This window comes from Camelus bactrianus, chromosome 7 (assembly GCF_048773025.1).
Source record: "Camelus bactrianus isolate YW-2024 breed Bactrian camel chromosome 7, ASM4877302v1, whole genome shotgun sequence".
In the NCBI taxonomy this organism is placed as follows: domain Eukaryota; kingdom Metazoa; phylum Chordata; class Mammalia; order Artiodactyla; family Camelidae; genus Camelus; species Camelus bactrianus.
In genome coordinates this window covers 2,039,687-2,063,846 of record NC_133545.1, presented here as the reverse complement: position 1 = coordinate 2,063,846, position 24,160 = coordinate 2,039,687, and the positions used below count along the sequence as shown (strand labels likewise).

Genomic DNA, 24,160 nt, shown 5'->3' with positions numbered 1-24,160 from the left:
ATCCTTCCCCCTCCCCCCCGGAAGCCCAGGCACTCATGACGTCCCTTTAACCCTGCGCGTTTTGTTTCAGTTCAACCTGTGTGGACCCCGAACTGGAATTGTATAGGAAGCAGTTTAGATTTAGGGTGCTGCTCACATATGTTGCATGCCTGCCTGCCGTGTGTGAGGATGATGCACTGCAGAGAATAGAGGAACACTGCAAATGTGAAATGTTCTCACCTCGTATCATACTGCAGCAATTTAATTAGGGAATTGACCTGGGGACCTGGATAAGAATGTTACTAGCCTGTTTATTTTCTTTCACCGTTTCTGCTCTAAGCAGTAGTCTCAAGACGCAATAGCGCCTTGAATGTATTTCTGTTTAGAAACTTCGTATAGCATGCATATCATTTATCGTCCGGATTCTGAGTGCGCTTTCTAAAGATCACAGGGCCAGGGCCAGCATTGTTGTCGTTAATAGAAACCTGTTCCGTGAGGTCTGTGGGCTGGAAGATCAGCAGCATTGCCGTGACAGTGAAGTGGGCCTTATCGAAAGGAGAATGCATGAGGGGCTGCCCTGGGACCCTAACCACTGTCCTTCTGTGTGTCCCGACAATGTTATCTGTCCTCTCAGTACGGAGTATCAAATGTCTGTCATGAGTACAGAAATTAATTTAATGTCACCTGAAGACATGCAATTAATCTTTTAGAGGTTTTCATAATACCTTTACAGAAAGAGTTGCCAGTTTGGCGGATTTGGATTTTGGGGTTTAGAAGAAGATAAGGAAAATTAATTTTTCATCAGGGTTAATACAAGCTAGCAGGGCCACAAAGGCTGAGAAAAATGGTTGGGGAATTTGTCAAGTGTTGTCACTCTAGAATAATGCTGCTTAACGTCTGATAGGTGTAATCAGGAGTTGAGATTTCTACAGAGAGGGATTAGTCAGTTTGCTCACTAGTGAATGCAAGTCAACGATACCACTTCTTCACGGGGTTTACGAATGAAAATGAGATTTGATCTGTCAGGTTGCAGGACGCCCTGACATTATCAATAGGCATTTTTATCTATACGTTTAAACCATTTGTTATAAATAAATTTGTCCTGCTAATGTTGGTGGCTCCAGACCTTATTTTTTGTAATGATTAAGCTGATAAAAAGTATTCCCTAAGCTTGCTTAATTCAGGAAGTGCCTCTTATATTTAAGAAAAACTACTCTCAAAGGACATTTTATAGTACTCATTAAAAGATAATCATTTGTGGAACAAAACCAACAAAATATTTCCAATTCGGCCTAAGACAGGCCAAACTTCTTTTCTCCTCATCTGTTTCAGAGGAAGTAAAAGATATTTTAAATCATATCTAAACATTCTGCTGCGTAAAGAATTTAAAAGGGAATTGTGCTACCCTAGAGAAATTCACTTTCAAAGTGGATTTCCTTTCTTTGAATGGAATGTAATCTGCGGTCCACGGATGACTCCTTATTTCCCTAAGTTAAGATAAATAGGTTTCTGAAATTCCTAATTTGAATCGACAGTGCCTTTAAATTTACATAACTAAGTACTAACAATTTTAGGATTTCTTTCAGTGCTGTGACCATAAGCACAAGCTGTAGGAGACGTCTAAGTGAATGGGTGGGTTTAGTGTGGCTTGGTTCTCGTTCACCTTTTGTCTGTTTCTCTGTGTGTGAGTGTAGGTGTGAAAATATGTTTCTGGCCACGGCCTAGTAATCAATAGATTGACTGTTTCCTGGTGCTAACTGGAATAACTCTGAGGTTTAAAATTTCCCCTAAGAATTAGCTTTTCATTGTGCTAATTTGAAGGAAAATAATTGTTCTTTTAAGTAGGAAAAGAAAACTTTGTTTCTCTTACAAAATGAAATAACTTTATATTGAAGTCTTGAGTCTTCAGCATGGTTTTCAGAAAAATGTAAAAGCAGAACATATTATCGTAACCCTTCATTTAATTAAAATGATTTAATTGATGGTCAGTCCCTTTGTTTCCACCCTTGCTGAAAATAGTTGTTAGTGTAAGCTCCTTTCCTAGGAGGCAGTGTGGAGTCCACGCTTTCGACCCGTCGGGGCAGGGAGTCCTAGCACTCACTGCGTTTCTCACTTGCAAAGTGAGAATAACGATCTTTGTGTTGAGGGAGGACTGAGAGAAAACCAGCTCTGGACGCGCAGGGCTTGCCACAGTGAGGACGTCCGACAAACGCCCGCCCGCCCGTCCTCCCGTGCGGGGGGCGTGTTGCACGCCACCCAGACCCGGGGGTGAGGAAGATCCTAGGAGTGCCTTGGAAATTTCCAGAAATAAACAAAGCTTATCATACCCTTTGCAGCTGTCCAAGGCGTGAAACATTGTCCTGAGCATAAGTGACTCCAGAGTTTACCCAGGGCCGCCCCGCCCCCACCCCACCATCAGAAAGCAGTTGATAGCAGTTTTCCTGAAGGTGGGGCCTCTGTCTTAATCCCTGCCTGAAACATCCCTCTCTCTGTGCTCAGCATTGACTCAGCGAGTGCTTGTCGTCCGCCCGCCCCGTCCACTTCTCTGTCCTGAGGATGCCATGGTGATCCATGCCTCCCATGGGGCTGCCGTTCTGGTCAGCATGACATGACTGTGGGTGGTGATGAATGCTGTGAAGGAAAGTAAAGCAGTTCTGTGGCCTGGGAAACCTTAGGATTGGAGAAGGAGCGAGTCAGGCTGGTGACTGGGGCGCTCCCTCCAAACAGGGAGGAGCCGGAGGAGCTGGTGCTGGGTGCGTGTGTGAGACAAGGCGGGGCGCGGAGGGAGGGGGGCGCCAGGAGGTGAGGTCCAGGCCCACAGACGTCCTTCTCCTGTGTCTTTTCAGGCCGTCTCTTAGAAGATCCTAAAGGCTTTTTTCTCTGAACTTTAGACAGAGATCAAGCTTACTTTAAAAATTCTCTTGAGAGGGAAAAGAAGACCTTTGTTTTTCAGTGTTTTTATCTGACGCTAATATTGTCAGGCATGAATCATTACCAGTCTCTCACTCAGGATAGCAATGAAGAGGATTTTCATTACTTGGTATGTTTATTGACTAAATGTTTATGTTCTTGATTCTCAGTTTAACAGTCATCGGATTGCCAGTGTTACATATTTATCACCCAAATACATTTACACAGGGTGTACCTTAAAATAGGCAAATATCCTACTTTTGGTGCAAGCTGTTCTTTTTAAATAAAAGCTTACTATCTAGACCATCTTATTTTTAGCTTTGGATTGCTCAAGAAAAAGCCAGGACAATACTCACTGTATTATCCATTGTGTATTTGGACATCATTCCTTTCAGGCCACATGTACTAACTGATTACCGCTTTCTGCAGCATGGCAGAGTTTTCTGATGCACACAATAGTGTTGCTGAACTGAAGGCTGGTCCTTCAGTATCATGGTGGCACTTAGCAAATACATACGTACTGATTGATGGTGGCTATAACCTAGTATCCGATGGTATAATCTTTTTTATGGCGCATTCAGAACAAGTCTGGTCTACTGTTGTCTTATTCGATAAACATTTCAGTGCCATCTATGTGCACAGGAAATTTTGACTTGGTGAACAAAATAGAATAAAGTCTATTCTATTCACTGATTTCTCTAGACACTTAAAAGATGGCATATGCTCTAGGTGTCCTCAGACTTTGACCTTGCCTGATGAGCTTCTAGGGAGTTTACTTAGATCCCTTAGTCCATAAAGTGGAAGACTTCCCAGAGAGCTAGTCATACACAGCCAGTTCATTTACCCACATTCATGAAAAAGGTAGACGTCAGAGAACCATTCATCAGACTGTTGTGTAGCTGAGCCGTGTGGAGAATTTAGATATCCAGTGCACATGCGTCTAAGACACAGCCTCTGGTGGGACCTGGGGGCTAGTGTGAAATGTCAGCTCACGTGAAAAGAAATGTTTTTAAGGACAGTAAGACTTAACATATGCGTAGTGAGTTTATGAATCTTATCCTAACAATTTCAATGGAATTTTAGATTAATTAATGATGGATTACTGGTTCTTAAGAATGTGTGGTGAGGGGGAGGGTATAGCTCAAATGGTAGAGCACATGCTTAGCACACAGGAGGTTCTGGGTTCAATCCCTGGCATCGCCTCCAAAAATAAACAAGTAAACTTAGTTACCTCCCCCTGCCAAAAAATAAAAATTAAAAAAAAAAAGTGTGGTATATAGTCTTAAATTTTTTTACTTTTTAGTATAGAAAATTTCAGGCAAGTACAACACAAGAGAGAGTTCACATAGCCTTTCAAGATAAAGACTTCTAAAAATTGTGCTCTGAGAATAGCCCATCCCTGCCTGGCTGGGTACCTGCTCACACGTTTTAGATAGATTATCTAGTGGCGAAGTCTCGAGAGGCACAAGAAGCGGTCTGTGTATGTGGGTCATAGTCCCGCACAACGGCCTGTCTTTCCATGGTGCTTCCACTGTCATTTGGGGGATATTCCTCCATCAGTAGGAGCACCTCCCAGCAGGATCACATTCCAGGTGATTGTAAAGGATATTATGGAGGCACAGAGTCACTGAATGTTAGGAGGGACCCACCTGGTTCAGCCGTCCACAGCCCTGGCTGCGCAGCATCGTCACTGGAAGAACCTTCCAGATGTGCTGATGTCTGAGTTCCAGCTCCAGAGGGTGTGACTGGATGGTTCTGGATTAAAACCCAAGATCACTAACACCTGAAAGCTGCCCGAGCGACTACGTGCAGGTCACGTGTCCTGCCTGCTGTTCCCGAGTATGATGCGAACTGTGGAGCCTTGGTAGATGCCCTTTATCAGGCTGACAGGAGGCCCTTTTCTTCCTGGTTCGTTGAGAATTTTTATTACGAATGCTTTTCCTGCGTCAGTGCAGCTGGTCGTGTGGTCCTTTCCTCTGTTAACGTGGTCTGTCACTTGAGTTGATTTGTGAGTGTTAAACCAACCTTGCGTTCGTGGGATCAGTCTTACTTGGTTATGGCGTATGTTCCTTTTTCTGTGTTGCTGAATTTAGTTTGCTGCTATTTTAGTGAGGGCTTTTTTCGTATATGTTGATGAGGGATATTCTTTTGTGACTTTCTTTTCTTTTGATGTCTTTGTTTGACTTTTGTGTCAGAGTAATACAGTCCTCAAATGACGGGTGGGAAGGTTCCTCCTCCTCTGGTTTTCTGAGCGAGATTGTGTGAGATTGGCAGTCTGTCTTTCTTAAATAGTTGATAGAATTCACCAGAGAGAAAATCCATTTGGACCTGGGTTTTCTTTGCTGGAGGTTTTTAATGGTCAATTCAGTGTCTTCTCACATTTCCAGATTTTCTCTTTCTTCTTGAATCAGTTTTAGTATCTTGCATCTTTTATGGCTTTTGTCAAAGTTGTCTTAATTTGTTGCTATAAAGTTGTTCAAAATATACTTTTAAATTTCTGTAGTGCCAGTTTTAATCCTTTTATTTCTGATTTTTGGTAATCTGTGTCTTCTCTCCTTTTCCTTAGTCGGTTTTTAAAAGATTATCAATTTTGGTCTCAGAAATCCAACTTTTGGTTTGATTGGTTTTTCCCTGTTAGTTTCCTGTTTCCTGTGTCTTTGCCTTTGCTGTGATCTTACTTCTTCCCTTCCATTTTGGGTTCAATTTCTTTTTTTCCCCACTCCTAGCTTCTTGAAATAACAGCTGAAGTTACTGATTTTAGACCTCTTTTTCTTGCTGATAGAACTGCTTTAGTTGCAACCCCTTGATTTTGACATACTGCATTTTCACTCAAAATATTTTTTGTTCAGTTTTTTATTACTTCTTAGCCTGGCGTCCTAGGAAGTCAGATCTGTTGCTGCATAGCTTAGTGGTCAGCCAGCCATTTGGGAAGAGGTTGTGCTCAGTACCTTGGCCAGCGATTTGTGTGTGGGCTGCCCACTGGCCGCCACCTCAGCTCTCACTTCTGCTGTCCACCCACGGTTCCCTTCAGTAACTTAATTTTAGAATTTCCTCATTAAATTTCTTGGACTTCTGGCTGGTCTGCTGTCGTTCCAGAACTGAGACCAGAGGCCAGCATACGTGTGGGTACATGTGACTCAGCGCGAGAAGGGTTGACTAGGGTGCTCCTGGGCCTGTGAGCGCAGTTGAGTGTCCAGTGTTGTGTCTGCAGGGGAAGGACGGTGTGGGGACGCCCCCAGGTTTATGACCATGGCCCGTGGGATGAGTCAGGGTGATGACCGAGTTTCATTAGGATTGAACAGGAGTTAAAAGTTTAAAACCACTGTTTATGCAGACTGTCAGATTTTAGCAAGAATGCTCATGAAAATGAAAAAGGTATGTCAAAAGTACGAAGTATTCTTAAAGTTCAGCAGCATTTCACTGAGCTAAACAGCACTGACTGTAATAATTATAGACCTCTTGAGTGGATACAGTAATTAAAAATCTTAGTTTCAAATTTCAGAAGTATTATTAAAACCCAAGCACCTATCAGATGAGCAATTCCTTTAGTGGCTCTAGTGAAACAGCAGGTTTGGTTTTCTGCTTGTGTGATGATTTTGCTTCTCGGTTGAACACTAACCGAGGTGGACCCCTGACGCTGGGGAGGGACATCGTGTTGTGCAGAGACTGACCAGCGTGCTGCCTTGTTGGTTTCAGCAGGGAGGAGAGAGCGATGGCTTTTTTCACCCAGAGGGCCAGCCTCAGCGGCTCCCTCAGCCCCCAGACGTGAGACAACAGCCTGCCCGCAAGGTGACGCTGACCAAGGGTGCCCTTCAGCAGCCCCAGCACCCGCCGGTGGGCGCCCACATGCACTCGGCTGGCCCTCCAGGCATCAAGAGCATCCAAGGAATTCACCCGGCCAAGAAGGTACTGCCCGCCACCTGGCCTCACCCTGGGAACATGGAGCCTGAGCACCGCCCGCGCTTCTCTGTCGGGGTGCTCCAGTTATGACTCAGTGAACCGTGACTTCCTTTGCCCTGGCTCTGAAAGCTAGCACGGCCATAAGGGCGCTTTCCTCTTGCGACTCTTAATGGTGGGGTTCTGGAAGTCACCCCCAACCCAGAGTGCGGGCGGTGCCCGCGGCTCTGAGCTGCGCCCTGGAGACGGCCCTGCACGGAACCCCAGCCCATCGGTGCTCCCTCCTTCCTGCCCTGGCCCGCGGCCTCTCCAGAGACTCTGCAGGTGGAGGACCAGGTGTCTGCTCCCCCATTTCCTCCTCATCACTCCAGTTCACAGATGGGAAACCGAGGCCTCTGGGGGTGCAGTACCCTGCCCAAGAAAGTGGTTCTGACCCTGGTTCTTCCCTCCCTCCCTCCCTCCGTTGCTCTGCGGTTTGAAGGGGTGTTTTCCTTCTCCAAGCTCAGTCTTGAGATGAGAGGCGTGGGCATCCAGCACCCCTCCTGAACTTGACCTTCCCTGGGGTAGGGTCGTCCACCTCGTCCCTCGAACTCCTAGTGGTGGAGCGCCCCCCGCCCCAGCTTGTAGTGATGGGCATCCTTACACCTTCCCCAAGGCCTTCACCGCCCTGCCTCACAGTGACGTGTCTCCTGACGCGGAAGCCAGGTGTCCCCCTGTCGATGAAGTCACACGAAGGAGGGTGGGGGCAGCAGCAGCTGCTCTGAGTTTCCTCTAGAAAGCTCTGGACTCCACTAGTTCATCCCGTCTGCTTGTCTTACTGCTGATGTTACGTGGTAGTGTCAATGTGAAGGCCATCCTAGGTCTTTCAAGCATTTAAGTTACTTTACATGTACTGTAAGTTCTTAATGATACAGGGGCAAACAGAATTGTTCCATCGTTGCTGTAGCAGACAGATGTGCAGACACAGTGAGTCATACCTTCAGGTGTACATGCTCTTTAAAGGTGGTTCCGGTCTGGACTTTCTTTAGTCAGGTGTTGTCCCTGAACGTATGAGGAAGACCTTAGAAAAGCGCCCCCTACAGAGCTGTATGCATAAATAAAGCACTTGAGTTTCTTCATCTTTAGCCTCAGTTTGCTCCCACCTAAAACGAGGACAGTCACCTTTCCTTTCTCACCTGGGCTCTTGTGAGGGTTCTGCACGGTGCTTCCTGGTGTGTGAGCCAGCACTGGGTAGAGGGGACTCCTGTTAGCGATGGAGCTTCTCGCAATTAGACGGCAGGAAGAGTTACTTTCTGCTGGCTTCTCACCAGTGTCACTTGCAGCTTTCAACCTGTTTCCCACGTGGCTTCTCTTGAGCTGCCCCTTTGCTCCTCAGGAGTGTCGCAGGAGCAGTTGCGTCACCTGCTGTGGAGTGTTGAGACATGTCGTGTTTTTCTGTTTCTCTTTGCGTGGTCCCGTTCGTGTCCTCGGGTTCCGTGCTGACGCCCACCGCCTTCCTCTCTGCCCTTCTCTGTGATGCCAGGGAGGTCGCTTCTGCCCCTCTCTACCTGGCTCTCTTGGTTTGTTCTGAAAGCTCAGCAGAGGAGTGTCGTGTGTACTGGTGCAGCCGCCCGAGGGGGTCAGAGCTCGCATTGCAGAATCTGCCTTCTGGGCTCTCAGGATGGCAAGGCACGTGCTCATGAGACGAGCAGGTGCGCAGTGCTGTGGCTCGCAGTGCCCGAGGCGGCCGTGAGTAGCAGCACCTGCTGTGCCGGCTTAGGACACAGCGAGCGTGTTTGGGCTCTGGGACCATGATCGCTGGATCCGAATCTTAAACTGTGGTCCTTGCAGCTACTTCCTGAACCTCTGCGGTCCCGCTGCTTCTGTGGAGTGATGATAACGCAGCAGGTGCCTGCTGGCTCCGTGCTTGGCACCAGGACACATGCAGACTTTGCCACTTCCTTTCCTTCCACTCCGATTTGCTGGGTACTGTCATCTTGTCTGGACATTAAACTCTTTTCTGATAGTGGATAAAAACTATAGAAAATCCTGTAGCTCATGGTATTTTAGTGGATTCTAACCTGTTTGCTCCCTTCTATATCTTAGTAACTGTGAAAGAAACTCCGAAGCTTATAACTTGAATAGCTACCTTTTAAAAAAGTTGAAGTGTAGTTGATTTACAATGTTGCGTTAGTTTCCAGTGCACAGCACAGTGATTCATTTAAAAACTATGCAAGCACACAGACACACGCACATTCTTTTCCATCACAGGGAAGCTGCTGACTGTAGTTCCCCACGCCGCTCGGGGGGCCCTGTGTCTGTCTGTGCGTGTGCGGGTGTGTTCTGCTGCCCCCAGACTCCCGGCTGAACAGTGACGCTTGTTGTTGCCAGGTCATCATGCACGGCCGAGGCCGAGGAATGGCCGGTGCGATGGGCCGGGGCCGCCTGATGCCGAATAAGCAGAACCTGCGGGTGGTGGAGTGCAAGCCTCAGCCCTGCGTCGTGTCTGTGGAAGGGCTTTCTTCCTCCACTACTGACGTCCAGCTGAAGAGCCTGCTGATGTCGGTGGGGCCCATTCAGGTGGGTCACTCGGGGCACGTTCTGTCCCTGCCCCTGTCCTTCCCAGAGTCAGTTTCATTTAAAATCCTTTTGTGTTGGTTACTTCATTTTAAAATGATACTCTTGAGAAGAAAGACAAATATTTTATCTACTGCACACACTTGATGTCAGAACTTTTGCCTTAGAGTAAGATTTTTTTGGAAATTTTCAGGTGCTCAGAAACTTTTATGAAATATTTATTTTGAACAAATTATCCTTTGAAATCCTCAAATTATCCTAAAGGTCCCAATTGCACTCGGACATGCAGTTTTTTTGTTTTATCACACCCTTGTTTTGTGTGTAGTCATTTCAAAGTATTTAGCCTTCTTGACCTTAATTTCTAGAGACAGCCCCACGTGTTAACACCTGTGGAACTTGCCTTAAACTTGACAAATGTGAAATAATGTGGACAATATTTTGGTGTCTTAATTTTAAAACTGTTTAATTCTAAATGGCGAAAGACCTCTATTGAGCTGGCTACAAGTGGATCTCCATTTGGGCTGTAAACAAAAATTCCCACTGAAATCCCTGAGGGTTCCAGCTTCTAGAGTCCTGGGGGCACCCCAGTGAAGCAGGCTGGCCTGGCTCTCCTTGAGCAGCGTGTCCCAGAGCCCTCACCTCTGGCCCCATTCACAGCTGCCAGCACCACACTCCTCCCTCTCATGCCAGGAGCCGGGGCTGCGGGGGAGCACTTTGGAAACAGGGTTGAGGCCAGTCGTGGGACGTGGAGTGTAAACGTTAGATTTCTGAGTAAAAAGTGCACAGAGAGCACACAGAGTGCTTTCTTTCAAGAATTTGTTATAGCCTCTTGCTTCCTGAGTGAATGGGGAAACCTAGAATTGATATAAGTAATTAATTTTTGTTTTAAATCTTCATCTACTGGTAGTTGTTAACAAGAGTGAGGTATAGACGAAAGCCCTTCGGAGGTGATTTCTTTATTTAAGTTAACTGTTTCTGCCTTCATCCTTGGATTCCTAGAGAGGTGGTTAGGTTTAGTGTCCATCTGTGTGTAGTAATGAAAGGTTAACCAGGCATTGTGGCTTCTGTTTGTAGTAGAGTCGGTTTCCCAGCGGTGTGGTCAGAAACAGCTTATCAGTCATCAGAAGCCTGAAGCTTATGTTCAGAGATAGCTGTTCTCACACAGTCGTAACACAGGACTGACGCTGGAGAACTTTAGATGCTTTAAAATACGGTTATCCTGAGCTGACACTCTCAAACAAATGGTTGTTGAAAATTTGGGGTCAGATCGCAGTCAGTTTAGCGGTGAGTCTCGAGGTGAAGACCCAGAGTCTCGTCTGTCCTCTGTGCAGGCTCATGCTGCAGTCCCTTCCTGGGGTCTCTGTTCAGGTGGGAAGTGATAGCACTTTGCTTTCCACACGTGACCTGCTAGTTGTCTCGGCTTTGCTTCCTCATGTGTAGTCTCGATAACTGTCTTGAGCCTCCTTGAATGTGATTGAATTTTCAAGATCGACATCTGAGTGGCAATGCTGTTTGCTTCTCAGAGTGCTGAGTGAGGCTCAGTGACCGCACTGCAAAAGTCAGCCTGGAGCCATTGCTAAACCACCTCACCTTGGTTTTATCCACCCTAAAAGTGGAATTTTGATTCTGCCTTTATTCTTCCCATTTGCCTTTTCCCTCCCCGATTTTGGAAAAGAAGGATTAGAGGTCATTGTGTTAAATCAAGTTTGAGCGCACTTAAAGCCAAGCGAAGACAACCCCAGGCGCTCAGGGTTTGTTTATTTAGAGAGGAAGATGGGAAAATGAGAGCGGTGCTCTCTGCGTTCCCTCAGGCCCCCTTCACGTGAGGGGAGGGGCGGTGCCGCTCTGGGGGACCTTGCCCGTCCAGCCGGGCGCGGAGCAGGGCCTCCTTCCTTGCCTGTCTGAGCCCCGTGGGACGGTTTTGACAGGCGTTTACGGATCTATAAACACTGCGTTCATACGATGCCGAGTGTCTTAACTGGGGAACAAACATAGAACAAGCTCCCGCCAGCGTTAGATGGCTAAGGGTGACACTGATACGTATCAGTTTTTTAAAGACATTTGTAACAAGACTCCATTATGGTTTAATGGGACGGTGCTGGAGACCCAGGCCCCCCCCCCCCATCTGAGGAAGCAGAGGGCACACTAAGCCTCCGCGTGGTCTGGGCTCTGGCACCCCCTCGTGGTCACTTAGCGTCACAGCAGTGGTGGTGTCTGCGCTGGGAGGGACTCTGGCGCCTTCGGGCCTTTTAATTTTAGGCTGTTGTGGTGACCCCGTGTCACTCTGCTGCTTCCGTTGTGGCGGCAGGCGGCAAGGAGGCGCCACGTCGCTCTCAGGTTAATACGCTCGTCCCTAAACTCGTCATAAACCTCTCCAGAGGGTCCAAAGACATTTGTCCATAGACTCATTTACAGAATAAGGAAGAATGATGAAATTTTAGCCAAAAATAATAACTAAAAGTAAACCTAGTTACCCCCCAAATTTTTTTTAAATACATTTTTTAATAAAATAATGAGATTTTGTGGAAATGTTATAACCAGAGCTAGAAATCACACAAGAAAAGATGGCAGCGTGTCCAAGAGTTTCCGGTGAGAGGGTGCAGTGAGAGTAAGACCCACCTGGTACCCGCGAGCAGAGCCGTCCGATGAGTCAGAAGGTCCCACCAAGGGTAGGTGGGTCTTGCTCTGAGGGAAGGGGGGCAGGCGGGGGCGGGGCTGCAGGAGGCTGGTTTCTGTTAGGGTGGGCACACGTTCCCACGGGTGTGGCCTCCTCCCGGGGGCAGCCCTGGCAGCTCCGCTCTGAAAGCCTGAAGCCAGGGCAGCTCCTCGGGTTAGGAGGTAAGGTAGTTGTAGCTTCCAAGCCCCTTTGCTTAATTACCTGTATTCCCCTTTGAGGGCTTTTGCCTGAGCTGTTAAGAAGAAACTTTGTTATGATAGATGAAACGCCATGGTGTAAAAACAAAAGTAGTTCCCTGCGTGATCACCGCTGAACCTGAAAGACAGGCACTAGCCTCGAGCAACAGTAGTCACGACGCCTGCTGCTTGCTCCCCAGCGTCCTCCTCCTCCTCCCGGCCGCCCCGGGGGGCGGTCGCCGCGCTGCCAGCCCGAGTGACAGGCGTGGCCCCGGCAGCTCATCTCGAAGCCACCGGCCCTTCAGCCAGACTCCAGCTGTGAGAGGAGGCTCTAGGTCAAGCCCTGAGTTTGCCGGTTCTCAGTGTGCAGCTTTCCGGCAGAACTTCACCTTCATGATTCTAGGTTTTTTCCATCAGACCCTCCTGACCGTTCGTGAAGTTAAACGTTGTCTCGTAACCATTCCATTGTTCCTGGCGTGACCCAGAAAAGAGGGGATGAAAGAAACACGAGGCCAACGAGGGAGTGGCCCGGGCAGCGTCGGCCTGTGCTCCCAGGGGTCCTCCTGGAGGTCCCTTGAGGCTGGTGATGGGAGGAGCGTGGGGCCCAGCAAGTCTGCCAGCCTCCCAACGCTGCTGTTCGCGGGGGCCGGGTGCTTGGAGAGCCCCATTCTGGAGAGTGTCTTGGGCCCAGGGAGAGGGGCCCCTAATTTAGGCAGTCATGTCAGGGAGGGTCAGGTCAGAGCTTCTGACCTTCTCTGAAGGCGAAGTGGGTCAGTGAGACTCTGCATCTGGTTCCAACCCACCAGGGATGTCTGTGGGTGCAGTGGAGAAGGTTGGAATCATGAGTGAAAGCAGTTTGGTTGTTTTGAAGTTTAGGACAGTAAGACAGAAAACACTGCGTGTGGTCATATGTAGACTTTCTGAACACTGATGTCTTGGTGTTTAAAGAAAGTCTGGGTGTGGCCACATGGTCCAGAACCATAATGGGAAAAACTGTTGTTTGGAGGATCCAACACGAATTTCTGAAAACTGCTATAAATAATCCCAAAAGAAAAAGAGGATTTTAAGGAGACTGTTTAATCACACACCGGGTATCTGCAGGGTGTTTGTACAAGAGGAAGGTTAGGGTGGCAGAGAAGCGGCCCAGGGTCTTCAAGTCGATTCAGAGCAGAAGGAGCACTGCTTCTGACTGGGGCTCGAGGAAGCCCAAACACTGGAATTCAGGAAAAATACAGAATCCGTGTCCAAAGAGGCCGCCGTGCAGCGCGATGGTCAGTGCAGACGTGAGCAGGCGCGGGAGGGGGCTGCCCCTGGGGCTGGTGCAGCTCCCCCGTTCGCTGCTTCTGGCTCCCGACGCCGGCACCGCCAGGGCCCCGGGCCGAGAAGAAGAGACCCAGCGGGGAGAGCCCCGCTGCCACCAGCACGTCCGGTGTCGTCACGTGAAGAAGGGGCCTTGTGCACATCCCTGCGTGGTGCCCAAACCGTCCCGGGAGGCCGGGCCCACGCAGGGGCCCGGCCAGGCCTGGGGTGAGGCCCGAGAGGGGGCGTTTCTAAGGGTTTGCAGCCAGTGCCGCGCAGTATCGGTACCATTTTGGCTTCAGGCAAACCTGCGGTACTGGGCACTGTCGGCCAGAGTGGGGGAGGGTTTAGTTGATTTTCAGGACTACAGGATCCTTTCTGAATCCCCATAACATTTTAATTTATCTGTATACATAAACACAGGCTCTTTCTAGAGAGAGGAAGAGCTTTTCCCAATTGCGAAAAAGAGGCCAAGATTCTGAACAGCACAGACACCTTTCTGAGATTATATCGTAGGTTGTCAGAGCTTTTCTTCTGTGTCACGCCCGGTGGCAGGCGGTCCCACCACAGCCCTGACGGGGATCGTGGAATGCGCACGCAGGGCTGTTTTAACGTGCACTTTGCTGCGGGTAGTGGCGCAGCCACTCTCAGAAGCTGTCTGGAGATGTCTTGTCTCTGAAGACTGAGAAGTCAGTCCGGCTGGGCTTGGGCGAGCTGCCTGTCTGTCCGTGTGCCTCCCTGCTGTTTGGGGGGGGGGGGCCGGGGGCTGGTGCTCACAGTGACATGCAGACTTCAGACAGATCTTAGCTCTTGGTCTGTTCTGGGTGAATTAAACTATTTAATTATTTGGAAATGTGCTCCTGACTTAGGTAGAAGTACATATTTTCAAAGTGGAAAACAGTGATGTTGGTGATCATCATAATAAGCCTTTTAGCTTTTAGTGCAAAGTATCTTTTCTCTCTTCCCAGTAAGGTGATCATCAGTACCCATCATTGAGGTAGGTCGGCAGCAGTTGAATGTTGCCAGTTTCTGCAGTTCAGTCTCGTATTTGGAAAAGAGGGTTTATTTTTGGAAAAAAGGTGCAGAGATGTCAGTCAAGGGCAGCAGAGCTCAGACTCTGAGACAGCTCTCACTCCCCGCATCGACTGCTGAGAGCCAGCGCAGCCCTGAGCTGGGAGCCTCATTGGGAGCTGGCGCTCTCCTGACTGGTACCCGAGGGGCAAACCACGTAGCAGCTCTCCCTCCGTCCAGCGGTCTGCTGTTCTGTGTGGCACGTGGCGGGAAGGGAGCTCACACCTTCACTTCATTGTGGAATCATCCAAAGGGAGTAAGAGCTAGAAGTGTCTTTTCTCAAGGAAGAGCGTGGTGTTTTCAAAATCCAGATTCCATCTGTGAATCGTAGAGTGTATGATATAAGCAATTAGTTTCTCGTTTGCTCCTAATTGAGCAGTTTTATATTTTTGGACGAAATAAGTTTAGGTGAATTCTTTTGATTCTTGAGGTAAGAGCTGCCACCGTGCTGGCCGCGTGGCGTGGCGTGGCGTGGCGTGGCGTGGCACTGTCGCGTTGGGGCGTTGCGGTGCCCCCAGTGCCCTGCGGCCCTGCAGCCGTGTGGCCAGAAGACAGAAAAGAGCACCGAGGGCCTCTGGAGGTCGGATCAGAAAGAAAGGCTGGCGCTGCGGGGGCCGCGCTTGTGCCGCGAGGCCGGCCCTCATCTGCACCTCCGCCCCGGCTGGTGGCCGAGCAGCACAGTGTTTGCTCTTGGGAAACAACCCCAAGCCCGCCAGCAGGAGGCCCTTCAGGGCTGCAGCGCAGGGGGCCTGGGCCGGAAGCTTGGAAGCTTGGGACTGAGAACAATCTCTGTCCCGTGACACAGGAGGACTCTCTGAGGCTCACTCTGTGTGCAGGAGAAGCTACCTGATAGCAGTAAGACCAGGTTACTGGGCCTTCCTTGTCCTGGCAACCTTATGATAAGTGAAATCATCAAGAAAATTCTTCTGCTTCTGGGTTTTGTATCTGACAGAAGAGGAAAAATCTGGTGTCTGCTACACCGCTTTCAGAAAACAGGCAGACGCTGCTCACTGCTGCCTGTGGTCCTGGTCCCAGTCCTGGTGGGTGATGTGCCCCGGACTGTCTGATGGGTCTGTGTTTATTAAAATGGAGAGTACTTATTTCATATGCTCTTGCTTTTCTGAACATATTTCAAGGACTGGATGTGTGGCTGTGTGCGTTCACTGTAGGCCTTTGGACAGATGCTCTAAAAGGAAGCGGCCGCATGTGTGAGCACTTTTAAAGGGCGGTGTGTTACCATCAGTAGTTTTTTCTGACTGTCCTGCTTCACTAGACAGAGGCCCACACACAGCAGACAGCTCCTGACCACTGAGTGCGCTGAGTCCTGTGCTGCTCCATCCAGCACGTCCCCGTGGTGGCAAGGCCCCACCTGCCACTTTGCTCATTGCCCCGGAAGCACATGGCAAGTCACTGAGATGCTTGAGAGAGATCGGACTCTGGAGGGTAGGAGTGACTGAGAAATCCAAGTTCTCCCGAGGCCGCAGGGAAGACAGAGCCGTCCCTCCTCCTGGGGCAAGTGTGAGGACCAGCTGTGAGTTCTCCATCCTTGCACTCTTCACTGGCTGGATCTAGCTTCTTAATGAACGCGTTTGGTTTTTACTGTACAGTGGTTAACTATTAAAGGTTTAATTTAAGATGCCACTTAGTACTCAAACTTAAGCACAAAATGTGACCAAATCGTGCTGACGGCTGCCGTAGGCACAGCGGCCCCTCACTGTGGCCCAGCTGCACGGCTGACAAGCTGAATCAGCCCCAGCGGTCAGCAGGCGGTAACTGCCCCTCCAGGCGGTGGGGTCCTTGCTAAAGGACCTCCTTTGTGAGGAGCACTGCTCTTGTGAAGAGTGAGGTGAGGGCCCCGTGGACACTCACGGGATGAGAAGACGAGAAAGTAGCGCTCCAGGGGTGCCCGCCCTGCCTCTCACAGCAGGTTTAGAGAGAAGACTGGGTGGCTGCTGGGCCAGGCTTGCAGGGCAGAAGTGCTGCTCGGGGCAGCGGCCCAGTGAAGCGCTGGTTTTGGGCAGATTACGTGGGCGGGTAAGAAAAACTGGCAGGGAGGTTGAATTAGTTTTAGTGATCCAGGTGTCAGCCTGGACCCGAATGTTACATTCAATCTGATGAACATTATTTGGTCTTTTTTTGCTTTTAACCTATTTCTCTGTTGTCTTCTCTTTAGAGTTTACAGATGCTTCCCCAGCAGCGGAAAGCCATCGCCAAGTTCAAGGAACCAGCCCATGCGTTAGCATTTCAGCAGAAATTCCACAGGTAGCCGTGCGTGCCCTGGTGCAGACGCGGGGTGGAGGCGGGAGAGCCTCTGCCTGTGGCCTGCCCTCTGCCAAAGTGCTGTTGCGTCACGCGTCTGGGTTCCTGCCTGTCACTGCGGAGACGCCGGGGTGCGGGCAGAGGGCGTGGAGACGGGCGTGCGTCCTTCTGTGACGCGGGTGGTTGCCCCTTGCTTGGATGTCGGCCTTCCCGTCAGTCTGCGTTTTATGTAATGGGTTCTGTTCGTCAGGGCCCCGTTCTGCCTTCGCTTTCTCCTGCCGTGGTGAGCTGACTGCTGTGTGCTGAGTTAGCTTAATGGTCCTTGTTTCTTTAAATTTCCACAGGCATATGATAGATTTGTCCCACATAAATGTGGCGCTGATTGTTGAGTGATTTCTGGCAGGAGAGGCTGACCTTAACGCTGCACACACATGGTGGAATTTCTTCATGGAAGCTGCCGGCGCAGAGTCCCCACGAGCCTAGGCCTCTCCGTCCTCAGTCCTGCGTGACTTGCCCGGAGCGCCCGACGGCCCAGCGCTGGTTCCAGAAGAGCTGAACTTTCGGGCCGTGGTAGACTGGAGCTGGTGTTAGATTGCTTCGAAGTCTGTTGTCACCACAAAGAACTACAGTTCTCGTTCTCTTTTGTTTTCAAAGTGCTTACAGTGCATGTCGACATTGTTCTTTGTGACCTTACTGTGTGGTCGATTTCAGTGGCTTAGGTTCAGGAACGAGCATTAACGTCACGAATTCTCAGTATTTCTCACAGCAAAGAATATTTGATAATGGTTGCACTTATCTTCAGTGCAGGCTAGACAAGCATTTTCTCAGCCAAGCTTCACTTGTGTTACCTTCTAAGAAAGCCCTCAAAGGCTCTTGTAAAAACGTAGATTAAAATTCGGGTCATTATGATTGACAGTTGCATATCCTGGAAAGCAGGGTATGAGGGTGGTTGGGAGTGGTGCCAATTGTGTGGCAGATTCTGCTTCTTGTAAATATTCCAAAAGCACCAACTTACGTTCCTAGTTCCGAAAGGAACACCCCTTTTTACACTCTTTCCGAATGAGGCGGAAGTGCTGGCAGGGCCACCACGTGCCCGGGCTTAGAGCAGGGGTGGGGGGCGCGCTTGTTTGCTGCCCTGGCCGGGCCCCCTCCTAGGCCAGCCGCGCCGCGCACCTGCCAGGTGAGGGGGGGGGACAGCCCCAAGTGCTAACGGACCTGTTGGGTTTCCCCTCTTTGCACATGCACGTCACTAGCTCTGTGACACATGGAACATTCTCTGGGGACCTGGTTAGCACTGCTTAGGTTAGCTTTCTCTTTTTTTGGAAGGCCTTTGAGCAGGGGCCGTGCTGTCCTTCAGTGGACCCAGGAGCCGGGTGGCGTTTGTGCTGGCGGGGTGCTGTCCGCAGCGTGTGGCGTGAGAGCAGCCGTAGCGAAGGGAGTCTGTATCGCGGGTGAACCTGCGTGAGCTCTGGTTAGGCGCCTCCAGGTGAGACACTCCCTCCCCGTAGAGCCATCTTAGTAAAATCCGTTCTGGGCAAACACTGGAAAAAAGTGCCTTATTGTATTTCTGCTCGTGAAAGAGTTTCACTATTTTGGATTTATTCTAAAGTGGACCTAAACTATTTGAGCAAACGATACTGGGGCATACTCAGCCTTTTAAGCTATATTTTATATCTAAGATTTCATGGCCGATTTATTAACAGAATGAAGGGAAAGACAAGCCTCTTCTCACCGAGTGCCTCTGGTGAGCCTGTTGAGGGCCGGATGTGACCAGAAGCTGTCCGCAGCAGGCGTCCCTGTCTCTCGGCCTTCTCATGGGAGCTGAGACACAGGTCTTGTGGACTCGTGTCTTATGTTCACAGTTGAAGTTTTGTGTGACTGTGTGAAATTAATTTGCCGGAGCTAGAGGAGAGTATTTTAGACCCTGTGAGACTATCTGTAGCCTTGATTCCAGAACGGCATTGTGTGCCTAGCGTGGGCCTGGCAAGTGGAGGTGGCTGTCGGTGGTTGCTCTTCTGAAGATTTCTGCCTCAGGAAGCTGTAGGCACTCGTAGAACGTGCTGGAACACCCTCCCACTGAGGTGCCTGGCCACCCGGGTTCCAGAAAGCCCCCGACTAACCCTCGGAGGACAGTGTCGTGTGCCATCCCTGCCTCCAGATGCTCAGCGAGCTGACCGATGGTCAGCGCGGGGCACCTTCCTCGGCTGCTTGGCCCGCGCGGCCGCGGTTCCCCGTTCCCATGGGTGCGTGCAGATGCCTCTAGAGTGAAAAGCGTCGTTTCTTTGGCTCCGTCCGCAGAGAGTGGCATGGAGATGCCGAGTGGAGTGGCCTGTAGGCTTTAGTTAGGAGGGACCCAGGCCACTTGCCCACTCTGGGCAGCAGCAGGGCTCGCAGTTAACGGACTTCTTTCCCCATTGAGGACTTAATGATGCGATCAAATGACTGACAAATTTTTACCACCTTCTGAAGCTGTCTGAGTGTGCTGTGGCTTTGAAATCGAAAAGTTGCACGTTGTCTCTGAGAGTAGCCATTCAGACGTGCTTCTTTCTAGTCTGTGATAAGGAGCCCGTCCTGTCTGGGCCCCGCTGCTCAAGGCAGACCTCCTGGCCACTTCCAGGTCTGCTCTTGGCATTGTCCGAGTGTGACATGGGCGCCCTGGGACGCGTGTGTTCTGTAACCGTCCACACACACGAGCAAGCTTTCTCTTGGTATGTTTTTGAAAGAGCATCGAAGTCAAACTGGGCCTTTCAGAAAGGCCTGTGTAGAAATGTCCCATGCAGTCGGCCCCCTGGTGCACGTGGCCCCTGGGCTCGGGCTCTGTGAGTGCCGGCTGCGACCGGTAACAAAGGCTTAGTTTCCTTGGAGGAACCTGTGGAAAAGGAAAGAAGCAGAATTAGAAAGTAACGTTCCTTCCATTTCTGGTGCACTTCTCGCAGTGAAGTCAGACCACCGTAAGCTGAACCCTCTTGGAAGATCTGTTGCAACCATTATCTTTGTTCTTTATTTATCATGCATTTAAAATGAGATGCAGAAGCATTTAACATACTGTGTAAATATGGACCTTTTAAAATTAAAATGTTATTGGAAATGCTTTCAATTCAGCAACATCTTAGCAATTTGTTAGTTCTTTTGTGTTGTCTTATCAGAGTTTAATGGACACAGTTCCGTAATTGTTGATGTGTTTGTGTGTATATTCGATTTTTATAAAGATGGTAGTAAGTCAATACATTTATCCTGACCTGTGTATTATTTGTTCCCAAATTCAAGAAGCCAGTAGATACCAGTCTGTCTCATGAGGCAGATACTGTAGGTGGTTATATGCAGCTGAGTTACTTTTTCTTTCTGCATTATCTTGTTTTGATTTTATGCTGTAATGTGAGTTCACCTAGCTGATTCTCTGGGCATAACCTTGCATTACCGTTGGTCTGGCCACATCTGTTAAGTCCTTACGTTGATAGTCTTCTAGGGGAAATCTCTCCTTTTTCCAGAAGAAATGTTGAGGGTCCCCCTTTGGGGACAGGCCAGCATCCTAGGGAGGTGCCTGCGCCCTCTCCCCCCGGGGAGGGTGGGGGGAGGGGCTTCATCATAACTCTTCCTCATCTGGGTTCCTTCTCATGATTGTAAAGGTCCTGGATAAACGATTATTTATGCTTCATTCTGTAGTGTGTTTGCATGGTGACAGCTTAGATCCTGCACCGAGGGGTCTTTTTTTTTTTAAAGAGCATTTTGCTGAATTATGCAAGTAGGCCTTGTTGCTAGAAGGAGGCTGGGAGAGGTGTCCAGGGTGAAGGGGAAGGAGCAGTGGAGGTGGGCGAGGAGCAGTGGTGGAGAGCGAAGGGGGTGCCAGGAGTCGGTGTCGGTAGCGAGCTGCCCTCAGCGCGCTGGCTTCGGAGGGCAGTCAGCTGCCCAGTGGAGAAGCACGCGGGCGGGTGGGCACACGGTGGCCTCGGTAGATGTCTGCGGGACGCCACTGGCAGGAGGATGGGGGCCCGGTGGAGTGTGGACCTCGGACAGAGGAGGCCCCGCAGCTGGTGCGGAGGGCGGATGAGACCCAAGGCCGGCTTTGTGTTGGGAACCGAACACTTCCTTTCTTTTTTTTTTTTCTTTTGGCTTGTGGTTTTTGTTTTGTTCTGTTTTTTGTTTTTGTTTTTTGTTTTGAATTTTATTTCTTTGTTGTTTAACTGAAGGTAAGCTCAGTGTGCTTGTGACTGACAGGGACCCTACAGAGAAGTCAGGTTTTGGTGGAGGTCGGTGTGCAGAGCTCCCGGGGCTGTTCCTGGGGGCTGTGGAGCCCTCGAGACCCCCTTGCTTCCCTCCCTTAGCTCCCCGGAAAGACAGCGTGCCCGGTGGTCCAGAACCGCGTAGGGCCTGTTGCCCTCGGCAGGTGGCTTCGGGCCAGCCGGCCGCGCCTGTCCGCAGGGTAGAGCTGCTTCACTTCAGGCAGGCGAGCGCCGCCCCCGCAGCCCCCCCCCCCCCGCAGCCCTGCGCCTCGTCCTTTGTTTGTGTAGGGGTGGGGGGCTGAAAGGTATTGCTGATTCTTCACAGGTTTTTAAGTGACATTTCTCTCAAGGGGATTAACCTTAATTAGCAGAGGGAGGGTGTTGATACCTCCCACCCCCGACAGAGGAGATGCAGGCGCTCACGTGGGTTAGAGGGAAAGTTTAGCGATTTTATTGTATTTAGTGAGCATTTCAGTTAACCTTTCAACTGTTTTTAAAACTGAGTGAAGTGTTGCTTTGGACGTTGGTGACTATGAACTCTCCAAAGGCGGTCAGCCTTGATCTACTCCTGAATCCTAAGGATTTTGTGTAAGGTTTTTTTGCAACCTACTTAATTTCCCTCATTTTAAAGTGCCCGTGGTTTTACATGCTAGAACCAAACAAGACTCACTGATTCATATTGGATCCAGGGGTACCTTCTTCTCCAGCGTGTGGCTGGGAAGGACCGTTGGTTTACACGTGTAACCTGCCCTTTCTGGAGAATGTTTAAAAAATCTAAACTCTCTTTTCTGTGCCATGTTTTGGTAGGAAATCTTTCCATTAAGATGGGCAGGCAGGACGGGTGTTTTTATTGAAAAGTTGCTACTTTCTTTTACTTCTAATAGACAAAAATGTAAAAAGGTCTTCATGTGGGTGTTTTGATGTGTTTTATTTCACTAATTTTGGAAGGTATGTAGAAGAATATAGGCCCTTTAAAAAGGAAACATCATGTAGTTTTTAACTTTTAGTATTTTCCACTGAGTGGACAGACAGCTGTCCTGCTTTAATACATTCTGTATGTAGTAGTTTAGTAGACTCTGGGACGTGGGTCTCTTAACCTTCTTTCAGCGTGATTTTCTTTTAAACTCTTTTTCATTTTAAGGGCACGTAGTGGAACGTGATTTTTGAAGGACTGTTTGAATTTTGTGCACCCGCAGCGCCGTCTCAGAGTATATAACTCTAGGTCTTAAAACAACACGTGCACAACACGCTTATACTGTTGACTGAAGAGCCAATAATCACTTGTTTTTATGATTCAGCTTTGCTTTTCACAGGCATGGGATCCAGAATTGTTTTTCCTCTGTGAGGATTTTAACTCTGAGGCTTTCATTCCACTGTTTAATTTTCAGGTTCACCAGCAACATGGTCCAAAATCTGATTTTTTTCTTTTTCATTTTGGAGCTAGTTCCCTTTGCTGGGCGTTCCCAGCCCCGTCCTGCTCCTGCTGCTGAGTGGCTGGGCCGCCAGCCCGGCTCCCACACCCTCCTTCCTTCCCTGGGCCTTCCCCACGCGCCTCCCCCCCCCCCCCCCCCGCCCCCAGAGGCCTGCCTTCTTCCCCTGTCCTTCCCTGGGGTCCCTTCTCTCCTCCCACTCCTCCTGGGGCAGTGATGGCTGCTCCAGCTGCTCTGTCCAGCGTCAACGCTCACAGCTGCACTCGGGGCTGCCGGTCACGTCTGCCGCGGCCACAGCGCGGCGACTTCTAAAGCTTTGCTTTGACAGGTTTTACTGCTGGTTTGTCCCTCCAGGCCTTTGGTTGGAGACAGTGACATCTGGACTCTGTTGTTTTGCAGTCTGCCCAGGAGTGGCGCTCCGTGGGAGCAGCGTCCCTCAGCCTCTAACCGCCCTCTGTTCTCACCTTCCTTTTGCAGGAGCTCCCTTGCATGAGTTCAGGTTAGCGCAGCGCCTTACTGCGCTGGGACGCGCCGGCCCGTTTGACCTTGTTGCGCTGGCTGACTGTGACCTTCCTAACCTTAGTGCTAGGCGCCCTGACTGGAGTCCACGCGGTTTGTGGGCGGTGCGTTGCGAGTTCAGAAGTGGGAGATGGTGAATTGCTCTCTGCTGGGTTGATCTACTTCCTGTTTTCTGCCAAACACACGCCGCGTACGTGTGCGGGAAGCGCTGTGCCTTGTGTTCCCCGCTCTTCCCTTTGCTCTAATCACTGTGACAGCGCCATCAGGAACATTTGTGAAGAGCAGTTGTGACATGTTACAGGACATGAACAAATGTACCCTTGTGTGTATCATGTGTGTGATTCCGTGCTGAAAACTGTGCTTTGAACTGTGTTGTAATTTGAAAGATGTGTTAATAAAACATCTCGTTTCCGCTTCTGTTCTGTAGCTTTTATTTTCTCCCGCCACGTCCCACCCGCGGGGGCGAGAGCGCTGGGCCCGCTCCTTGGAGGACAGGGTCATCTTTCCCCGGGACAGCGCTTCATCCCCGGGCCCCGCCCTGGTCGGCCCTTGGCCTCCCACAGCTGTCCAGTCGATGGGCACATTTGAAGGTCAGGGTGACTGCTTGTCTTCCTTGCGTTCCGTGGCCTCCTGAGTCTGAGCTGACCAAGCAGACAGCGTCACTGTGTTTTGTTGGAAGTAGGGGATTTCACATTCTCTTTTTAAATTTTTAAAGCATCACAAATAATTGTTTACGGTTTTCAAAGGGAATTTGTATGACACTGACTGTAACACCGGGCACGGAGAAGCTCAGTCGCCTGGCCTGCCTTCTGCCTTCGCCCTGGACTTCCCTGCTCTGCCGTGCACACCTGTGTCCACTTTCCATTTTAGGGGTCCTCAGGGTTCCTCGTGTTGCTGCAAATTGCTCATAATTCGTGGTCTATTTTGAAAATATTTTAAAAAATAAGGCAATGCCCCCACCCCAAACATTGTCAAAGAGGAGAAGCAGCCCAGGTGCCCCCCACCCGCTTCCCACCCGCTGCCGAGGCCGGGCTGCCCCCGGCCGGGGCCCGGGCTGTGTCTGCCCTCAGGTCCAGGCGGGCAGCACTCCCGCTTCGCCTCGGAGACCACCTTTCTCACCTGTGAGGAGGGGCTCGCCTCTGACAGCAGGTGCTCCGCCGCGGAGCC

General features: G+C 50.0%; 1 protein-coding gene across 10 annotated transcripts in view; it reads left to right on the top strand.

Moving 5' to 3' along the window:
- RBM33 (RNA binding motif protein 33) overlaps nt 1–23,410 on the top strand; it is a 103,405-nt gene extending 79,995 nt beyond the window's left edge. For 5 of the 10 annotated variants that reach the window (XM_074366674.1, XM_074366672.1, XM_074366676.1 and 2 more), the window contains 4 exons: nt 6,586–6,795; nt 9,157–9,345; nt 16,739–16,827; nt 17,169–23,410. In XM_074366674.1, the coding sequence (XP_074222775.1) occupies nt 6,586–6,795; nt 9,157–9,345; nt 16,739–16,827; nt 17,169–17,217 (537 nt within the window). In that variant the 3' untranslated portion in view covers nt 17,218–23,410. The remainder of the gene's footprint in view (nt 1–6,585; nt 6,796–9,156; nt 9,346–16,738; nt 16,828–17,168) is intronic. The other 5 variants (XM_074366675.1, XM_074366673.1, XM_074366678.1 and 2 more) reach the window with 3 other exon arrangements.
- Nucleotides 23,411–24,160: the final 750 nt, after the last annotated feature.